This window comes from Polyergus mexicanus, unplaced genomic scaffold (assembly GCF_030449975.1).
Source record: "Polyergus mexicanus isolate NDT 795.1 unplaced genomic scaffold, iyPolMexi1.0 SCAF_17, whole genome shotgun sequence".
NCBI lineage: Eukaryota > Metazoa > Arthropoda > Insecta > Hymenoptera > Formicidae > Polyergus > Polyergus mexicanus.
The window spans coordinates 5,350,053-5,359,899 of record NW_027223337.1 but is presented as its reverse complement, the minus strand read 5'-3'; the positions used below and the strand labels follow the sequence as shown (position 1 = coordinate 5,359,899).

The 9,847-nt window shown below is 32.9% G+C and overlaps 3 protein-coding genes across 4 annotated transcripts in view; 2 read left to right on the top strand and 1 right to left on the bottom strand.

Annotated features, from left to right (window-relative positions):
* Mtpbeta (mitochondrial trifunctional protein beta subunit) overlaps positions 1–969 on the top strand; it is a 2,569-nt gene extending 1,600 nt beyond the window's left edge. Inside the window, 3 exon segments of the mRNA XM_070309538.1 lie at positions 7–195; positions 338–634; positions 749–969. Coding sequence (XP_070165639.1) covers positions 7–195; positions 338–634; positions 749–793 — 531 coding nt within the window. The 3' untranslated portion in view covers positions 794–969.
* Positions 387–3,653, bottom strand: Ski6 (exosome complex component Ski6). 2 transcript variants are annotated; one of them, XM_070309551.1, is made up of 4 exons: positions 3,477–3,653; positions 2,049–2,222; positions 1,450–1,743; positions 387–1,358 (listed from the first exon to the last, which is right to left on the bottom strand). In XM_070309551.1, exons 2-4 carry the CDS (start codon positions 2,220–2,222, stop codon positions 1,005–1,007), a joined length of 822 nt encoding a protein of 273 aa, XP_070165652.1. In that variant the 5' UTR covers positions 3,477–3,653; the 3' UTR covers positions 387–1,004. The 2 variants fall into 2 exon arrangements, with proteins under 2 accessions (XP_070165652.1, XP_070165651.1); XM_070309550.1 differs by lacking the exon at positions 3,477–3,653 and having other exon boundaries at positions 2,049–2,334.
* Positions 2,425–8,796, top strand: Mus81 (mus81 structure-specific endonuclease subunit). The gene is made up of 10 exons (XM_070309552.1): positions 2,425–3,168; positions 3,242–3,455; positions 3,535–3,747; positions 3,839–3,952; positions 4,030–4,228; positions 5,833–6,094; positions 7,684–7,803; positions 8,027–8,117; positions 8,272–8,408; positions 8,586–8,796. Exons 1-10 carry the CDS (start codon positions 2,654–2,656, stop codon positions 8,737–8,739), a joined length of 2,019 nt encoding a protein of 672 aa, XP_070165653.1. The 5' UTR covers positions 2,425–2,653; the 3' UTR covers positions 8,740–8,796.
* The last annotated feature ends 1,051 nt before the right edge of the window (positions 8,797–9,847 follow it).

Here is a 9,847-nt window from a genome sequence, read left to right as displayed (position 1 = left end):
AAGCAGTGGTATCAACGCAGAGTACTGTCTTTCTTGACCGATGGTGCATCCGCGGCATTAATAATGAGAGAGGACAAGGCTCTTCAACTTGGTTTGAAGCCCAAGGCATACCTGCGAAACTTCACTTATGTATCTCAAGATCCACTCGATCAATTGCTTCTGGGACCATCATATGCAATACCAAAGGTATTCACAATTCTTATCAATATTAATGTGCCATTTTAATAAATAACTAAATAAATATATATAAATATATATATACACAAGATTATATGTATAAAATAATTCATAAGACATATAAAATAAGCAGTGGTATCAACGCAGAGTACTCCTGAACAAAGCTAAATTAAGCATAAAAAGCAGTGGTATCAACGCAGAGTACTAAGCGTTCGCCGGACAAATCTGTGCTAATTTAAAAGCGTTAGATTCGGATTTGTTCGCACAAAAATATTTGAATAGGAGCTCAAAAGTCGGTATACCAGATCTGAGTAAGTGGAACGCTTGGGGTGGATCCTTGTCAATCGGTCATCCGTTTGCTGCTACAGGAGTAAGATTAGCGACACATACTGCTAATCGACTTATCAAAGAAGATCAACAATTCGGACTTATCGCGGCCTGTGCTGCTGGTGGACAGGTAGATCAAAGTTTATGCATAATATAAAATATATAACTTTTAATATCTAATAATTTTCATATACTATAAATTCTTTTTATTTTTTTATATATTTATTAATATTCTATTTTATAGGGAGTTGGTATGATTATGGAAAGATATCCTGGTGCTACAGTTTAACCTAGTTTTTAGAAAAATGGAATTGATATATAAAAATAAAAAACGGAAAAGAGAAAATATTTTTCTACTCAAGGAGATATATAAATAATTATCTGGTATTGTTGCAGATTTTATAAGAAAATAATTTTGTAATAAATTGTGTTTATATACAACAGAGATATTAAATTGTAAAATGTTACAGCACTGTGCGAAGTATATTGCTCCTTTCTTGCTACTCCAGTGAGTTATGTAGAAAAGACGGCAATAAATTCGCAGTCAGATGGTGCCTCACACCATTGTCCAATATCTCCTTTATATCCTGGCAACCTTGTACTGCGCGTTGTTTGAGCACTTCCAAACGTGATAAATGTAATCTCTGTCCTGCTCCATGTGCTACTACTATCAAACCACTCCCACCTACTTCAACTTCGTTATTTGTTTCTGGTAATGCCACAACAGACAAGGTAACTCCTGGTGAACATTCCTCTACAAAGTTTGCATCTAATACTCCTGTTGCTAATGTCTTATCTTCTTCTTCTGTTGTCAATTTATTAATGAGAGATACGGTACAGCCTACAGCATAATTCTGTAACAAGAAGTTTATTTTACAAATAGTTATATAATGTTTGCATTCTCTGTATAAGTAAAAAGGCAAACATATTTTTTTAAATATCAACCTTAATTGGAATACCAGCATCGATCAATGCAAGAGTTGATGCATTTACAGATGCACAATAATCGCTACCATCGACTTGTAAAACTTCTACGAAGACATCAATTTGGGAGCGCGGATATAATTCTAAGTGTATTATGGCTTCCATCGCATGGCGTAACTGAGCCGATCTCTCTTGAGACTTCCAATCCCCTCTAGGTCTTCGTTTCCGTTCTCCAGAGGTAAAACTAAATACAGCCATACTATACTGGCAATTTATCAGAGCTTTTGTACTATTTCTTGATACGTTGCTTTTTGGCTAAATTATATAATGAAAATAATAGAGATTACACTGCAATTTATAACGATACATATATAAAACAAAAATTTTAAAGAACTGTTTTTACAAATCCATGTTTTTACATTGGAGAGAAAAAAAAAATATAAGAATGAGAAAACAGTATGTTAAAAAAAAAAAAATTACTTGTCTTATTGATATAATTTTTCTAAAACATACATTTGTAAGTGTGTGTATTTATAACTTCTCTTAACTGAGATGTCATATATTTAATAGTTAACGCGCTTCTTCAAATACAATCATAAATATTTTAGATTAATTCAAACCTGATGAGGACCATATACTGCAGCTAATACTTTAGTGTTGCCATGCTCTATGTACGCACTGCCGTCAGCTTGACCAAACACTCCCATTCGCATACGGATCTGCCTCAATTCTAATGCCCGTCTACCATCAGTGCGTAAACCACCTCGGCTGTCCTCCTGATCCGGATCCGTCATCTTTGATAAAAGTTAAATGGTGGATCTAAATATACACGCGGATATAGATATCGCCATTTATTTACAAACGATAGGAAAGTTATAACCCTTGTCATAACCTAGTACAGAGTATCGAACGTATCGCGCATGTTCACGCATATATCGATATATGTATATCGATATATCGAATGTGCACGTATAAAGGAAAATTGTAATTTTATTCCAAAGAAAATTCAAAAAAAAAAGAGAAAGAAGAAAATTCGCAGCACAAAATGATGTATGTACGACACATACACGTGTGCACATGGATAATATATGTCATGTTTTAAGAACGTGCGACAAACGACATGTTGAGCCGAACGTTGATGGTGTTCTCGAGATTTAAAATTCGATGTCGTTATTGGTAAACACAAATATGAGATTCGTGATTCGTTCAATTTGCATATCGGGGTATGAAGAGGATCAAGATCGTGCCGGACAGGCCGAATCGCCTGTTCGAGATTTGGTTGGAGGAATGGAGGAACGATGCGAGGCTCCGAAACTCCGAGCTGTGCAATCGGTTCACGAAGGCTTTGGATTCGCTGAAGCGATATCCGCTTCCATTGGAATCCGGTAAAGAATGTATAATCTTGCAACATTTCGGCACAAAATTGTGCTCGATGTTGGACAAGAAATTGGAAGAACAAAAAAGACGCGAATCCGCTAAAGCAGCTGGCGTTCACTTTTCCAAAGCTATCGATAATGCGGACTGTATTACTGCGTCCAGGAAGCAACCTGTAGATAAGGTCGTTGAAATACAGGAGAAAGCAGCAGGAGTGGCCAGACAAGCTAAGAAGACAAAACAGAATGCATTGAAAAAATTAGTAAATGTAAATGAAATTGCATCAAAGGAAAGTGACAGGCTAATTTATTTAGAACCTAATACTTTCGATATTATATTATTGGTGGACACCCAAGAAACTTGCGGGTGAGTATTTATAATGTAGTCAACTTGTGCCGTTATCTATAAAAAGCTTCCAATTATATAGGGTTTATTTCAGTGGAAAAATAAAGCCTCAACATGATGCTACGCTTATGGAATTGACAGAGCTTGGTGTATTGTTTGAAGTGCGTCATTTGAAGGTTGGCGATTTTACATGGATTGCCAGATGTAGAGAAACAAAGGATGAATTGGTTATACCTTATATAATAGAGAGAAAACGAATGGATGATTTAAGTGCTAGCATTACAGATGGGAGGTTTCATGAACAAAAGGTATTTTAGGGATGGAATTACCTTTTTATATCCTTATTTCTGCATACTTAATTGTCTATTTTTTAATTCCATATTTCAGTTTCGATTGAAGCAATCTGGTATTGAGAATCTCATGTACATAGTGGAGAGTATCGACAAGAGTTCCCGATTTTCTATACCGCTCCCATCATTGTTACAGGCTTCTGTAAATTGTCTAATACAAGATGATTTTACTGTAAAATATACAAGAAATCATAAAGATTCTATGTCATATTTATCATGTGTGACAAAGACTTTAATTAAAATCTACAAGGTGTGTAATTAACATTGTACATATAATTATATTGTAAGATATATATATATATATATATATATGTTATAATAAAATTATAATTTTATTTTAGGATAAAAAACTTGTTGGATGTAAAAAAGAACATCTTCTCCAGACTAATAATTTGGGTAGCACAATACGTCTTATAGAATTCAAAGAATTCAATAAAGCGTCTTCTAAACAGAGAGTATTTATTAGAAATTTTATATATTAGAAAATAATTTAATAAAACTATGATTTTTTATCGATATATTTTTCTTTCAGAAATTTAAAGTAAACGAGATGTTCATTCGCCAATTATTGCAACTAAAAGGCATGTCCATAGATAAAGCAACAGCAATTGTAGAACGTTACCCCTCGCCACAGATTCTGATCACAGCTTTGGAAAATTCTGCTAAAGATGAGCAATTATTAGCAAACATTCAAGTGGGTGACAAAAAACGGCAGCTCGGACCTACCATCAGTAAGGCTATTTATCAGCTTTACACTATGAACGAGCTGAGTTGACTAATAAAAAGATGTATATCTGGGATATTCATTTATACCCATCCCATGTAAATAATATTCAATAATTTTCGCACATTTTCATCGCTATTATACATCAAAAGATATTCTTTCTAGATGTTCAGTAATAACGATCTTTTATGTAGAATCAAAAAGTTATTGTAATAAAACAATTGGATCGTGTACATATAAAAAAGTACTTTAATTTAAGTATCTAGAGCTTTTCTTAAAAGTGAGAGAAAAAATTCGTTATAAATAAGTAAAATATATCTTACACTCCTGCGTTTCTGACATATATCACGCACATTACTTTCTGTAGTTCTAAAGTAATATATTCTTGTGCCGTAATATTCGAGAAATAGAGAGAAATTTTCAGGTGGAGAAAAGTCTGAAAAATAGCGAAAGGTCAGGTAGAAAATTCGTTATATTAATTTTCTTATTTCCGGAGGAAAAAAACAATTGCGCTATATCAATTTTTTGTGCTCGTCTGCGTCTTTCTCATGAATATATAATATTCAAAGAGGCGGATCGATGCTATTAGTAACTTAATACAATTGCGTACGGAAAGTGTAAATACGCGTTCGGCAAATAAGAGGGCAATTTGCGACACTTATTTCCCTTCGCGTTAAGGGAAGAGAATTTTCTAACGTGAAATATAGTAACGGAGAGGGAGACGATTATCGCGTGTCCCAGACTTTTCTCAGTCGTCGTCGGACCCCCGAAATAGATGGAATTCTCTCTGGATCAGTACTACAAGTTAAATCGCCTGCTATTGTCCGTTATTGGACTGTGGCCATATCAGAATGCGATAAACGCTTGGATCCAACGACTGCTTACAGCTTCTTTTATAATCTGGAGCATAGTCGGTCAGGTATCTTGGTATAAATCTGTAATGCCTTTTTCGTTGACGTTTCGAAACTTTTATTAAATTTTATTCACTTGATCCAATATTTATATTTTACATTCATAGCTTAAATATATATTCGATAGACATTTAACTCTCTATTTTTCCCAATAAACTTTTTTTTATGAATGAAAGAATAAGTAATGGAAAATAGATGTTTTTCTAGATAGTTAAGATGTGTATGTCAGAAATGACTGTGGATTTTATGCTCGATTGTATGCCCGTTATCATTTCTTGTATTGGTACAATATTACAATTTATTAACCGTATAACGGTTAATGACAAAGTAAGAAATATTTGATTTGTTTCTGTGTAACTGACCAAAATGTGATCTAATAAATAATAATATCGTTTGTTTTTTTTTTCCATTACGATATGACTTGCGAATGAGCGGAATGAGCTTTTTACTTTTTAGTTGAGAAGTTTACTCGATCATATTAAAGCCGATTGGGAACGCACTAGGTCTCAGGATGAGATTAAAATTATGCGAAAATATGCCGCGAGCGCAAGAATAATCACAACATTATTCTCGTGTAAGTGAAATCGTGGTCTTAGTATTTGTAAATCGCGCAAAATAATCATGATATATGAAAGATAATTGTTCGTAGATTCTTTCTGGTATTTAATTAATTAATTTTAATTGACTTTACATTTTTCAGTTTATGTAATTGTAAGTACAAGTATGTATATCATTATCGTGAGTCTCCCGCAGATTCTCGATGTATTTTTACCGTTGAACGAGTCACGCTCGCGCGAACATCCGTTTCACATCGAATTTTTCATCGACGAAGAAAAATATTTTTATCTTATCCGAATTCAAATGTATTTTATGTTATTGTTGATAATGGAAATAATCCTTGCCAACGGGACCATATTCGTTGTTTACTCGCAACACGCCAGTGGAATGTTTACTATACTAGGGTATTGCGCTTTCTCTCTTCTATACATTTTCAATGTTTATAAGACGTAAATTTTTTTATATTTACATTGCTTAATATTTAATATAATTTATGATCGCCTTTAACTTTCGAGCGCCAATTAATTATGAGAAATACCTACTGTATGTAAATATATGTGTACGATCATTTCATCGCATATTCATCAAATATCTGAAAATATATAGCATCAAAATATATAATATATAATAATAACTTAGCATACATAAAACGTATATACCAAAATAATTACATACCCAGACAGCACAAAACATCCTCAGGATCATCCTGAATATGTCCAGGACGGTTCAGGACATTTATAGGATGTTTTAAGATATTATTATAAATATATTTATAAAAATTTAATATGCATACATAATTATATTTAGTTGTGTCGGCTATTTAATATAATTTAGAAATCTTAAGTATTATAATAAATATTAATGTCCTATAAATGTCCAATGGATAACCCCTGGATGTCTGTAGGATATATCTGCCCTGTCTATTATATTGGATGTCTTTTGGATTTCCAGAGGACATATACATGTGCAATTAATTGTTAACGTTAATTTCGTTTAATATTAATAATTGAATTTGATGCGCACATTTTCATATATCCAAAATTATTATTTATTTAATATTTCATGAGAAATGTTACTGTTCGCAACATTCCAAAAACTTTACAAACAATAGTATTCAATCACTAGTTCGTTTGTTTACCGCTATGCGACACGCGAACTCGTATTTGAGATTTGGTCATGAGAATTATATAAAGCTTGCAAAGAGCAACTGACAGGAAATTACAAATGTAATTATTTTCTATCAGTTCAATTTCTGATGCAATCCCAACATAGGGAATTCAGATATTGGATTGTTTAGAAAATATTACACAACTCAAACCCGGGAGCCAAACCTAAAATATTCATGTACAGCACGAAAGCCTCAAATATTAAAGAACGGTGAACTATTTTTAATATTAGATTTTTAATATTGGCAGTAAATAACAAAACATAATTTAAATTTTAAATTTAAATTTTAAAATTTGCTCCTTGAAACATACGAAAAATATCCCTAACATATCCTATAAAAATCCTTAGGATGTTCCACAGGATCTCCCTGGATTCTCCAGAAATTAATATATGGCTGTCATTTACTCTTCCTCAGGACATCCAGAGGAGATCTGAGGATTACAATGGGATATCCTGAGGATATCCTACATGTATGTCCTGGATGCTCTTTGGACGTCCTAAGGACATCCTTGTGCTGTCTAGGTACGTACATATATAGTTAACGTTGCATAGAAAAGGATGACGATCAATCGAATTAAAAAACATACTGAAAAAATGAGATAATAAGCGTGCTCACAGATGCGAAGGGTTCAATTCAGGAATGAGATAAGTCCACTGATGTTCGTTCCTATATGTTTATATTTTAAATATTATATGTTGCATTAAAAAAAAGAAAGATGGATTTTATAAAATATACATTTATCTCATTTTTCGCATTGAATCCTTCATATGGAGCTATATGTGTCGAAAATGTATCGTATTGTTCTTATGGACATTATTTATATAGGTGCCGCGCAGAACGGTTATTTAGCGAACGTTCTTCTAAGGCCAGACGATCTATCCGTGGAACTGAAAAAGATTACAGGAGCGTTGTTCTTTTTGTCGAGGATCATCGCAGCGTTATACAGTTAGTAATCTTTTGACAATATTCTACGTAGTTGCTGATGTGTACATGTAAGATGAATACAAAATGATAATGATAAAACGAGAGATCTCTTCGTTTCTCTTCCACAGGTACGTTCAACGTCGAATAAATATATATGATATACTGCCAGTTTTTCTTATCAAGACTAGTTGTAAGACTTGATCACGTTTTATTAATCCGCCAACGTTCTTGCTGTTGTATCAAGGTTTGTGGACATTATTCAATCGAGCTACAGTTTGACCCTCTTCACTGAATATTTGGGTTTTATGATCCTGATAGGCCTGACATTGGTACAAGTGAGTGTTCTACACACTAATTAATCTATAATTTTTTCCGCGTACGCGCGCATAAATAGAATCGTTAGACGAAATTAATACGCAATGATAAAAAAAAAAGCTACGAGAAAAGGCGTTAAAAGACAAACCAGCGGAGCCAAACATTGTTGTTTAGATAATTAAATTCTCCGGATTATCGGATCGGCCAATTAGATCGTTAGCTTTTGTCATCGGACAGTTATTGTATCTGCTTATGTTTAGCTACATGGGTCAGCATATAATTGACACGAGTACACAGTTGTCGACGAAGATGTGAGTATCGTGAAACACATGGGTGCATATTTTGCATAACGATATATCGATTAATATGTATATGCACACGCACATTTCGCGCTCGCTAACGCGCGATATTTTATTAAGCGAGAAATATCTATATAAAAAAAAAAAAAATACGTTTTAATCGTACCTAATGGAACGTAAATCTCGTAGATATTGCGGAGAATGGCACAATATGTCCGTGTGGAAGCAAAAGATTATGTTATTCGTTATGATAAGATGTACGCGAACGATTTCCATTAATTCGTACAGTATATATACTCTGAGTTTAGAAACTTTCTCAATGGTAAGCAGACAATATCGGTGATATATCATGATTATAAAACGCTCTCCCTTACCTCGATAATATCACTGTGACTTCTGTTTCAAGATCATACAATCGGGCATATCGATTTGTATGTTACTAAAAAGTGTAGCAAACAATTTGTAAATTGTTCGCAAATAGTAGTAACATTTTTGTACGTATTTGACATTCATGAAATTATCACATACATTTATTTACGTTTCAAGTTCAAGCAGAGAATCGCTCTATATATTTTTCCCATCTTATTCGAATACGCATCTGCAAAGATAGCGGTTGATATGTAAGAACTATCCCCTCTTTCTCCATTTCCCTAATAATATACATTATTTACATAATTTGCATAAAAATACATTGTCACACAAATTACGAGCCATAATCGCAAAATGTTTTTTCGTGCCTCTTCGTTTGTGACGATCGATCCACAAGATTATCACGTGTTTTCCTCAGTGCATAAGACTCCTCTTCAAATGACACATTGAAAAAAATTCTAAATGTAAATGTTTACCATTTTCTTTTAACATTTCTCTTTCTGAACAGAAAGAGAAAGAAGCAGCATGTTAAATTTTTATTATTAAAAACAGTTAGTCCTTATGTAAAAATATGAATTTATTTTATTTTATTTAAAAATATTACTAACGAGCGAAGGTTGCATACATGCACTGATTATCTGCGAAAAGAAGGAGAAACACAGTAACATAAGAGGGAAAAATTTTTAGAACTTTAAAAAAATAACATCCGCAAATGCATGTAAGAATATGAAATGGCTAGCATAGATTAATACAGTATAATTTTGATCTCCGAAATTTAAATCTATCGAATTTAATATCATAAAATTAACACACATACGAGATGTATCGTCAGTGAATTATGAATTCTACAATATTCATAAATATATGATATATGGATCATGTGTCATCATCAATCTGATTTTCATTTTCAGAAGGATGATGAGAAAAAAGGACATAGAGATGATACGCTTTTAAACATTTAATGTTTATTTTGAAATAATTGTAAAAAAGATAATAAAATAATAATAACACAAGAATATAATATTGGAAAGATAGCAAATATATGTGAGAGAACATGAGAGAGCCTGCAAAGATTAATACAA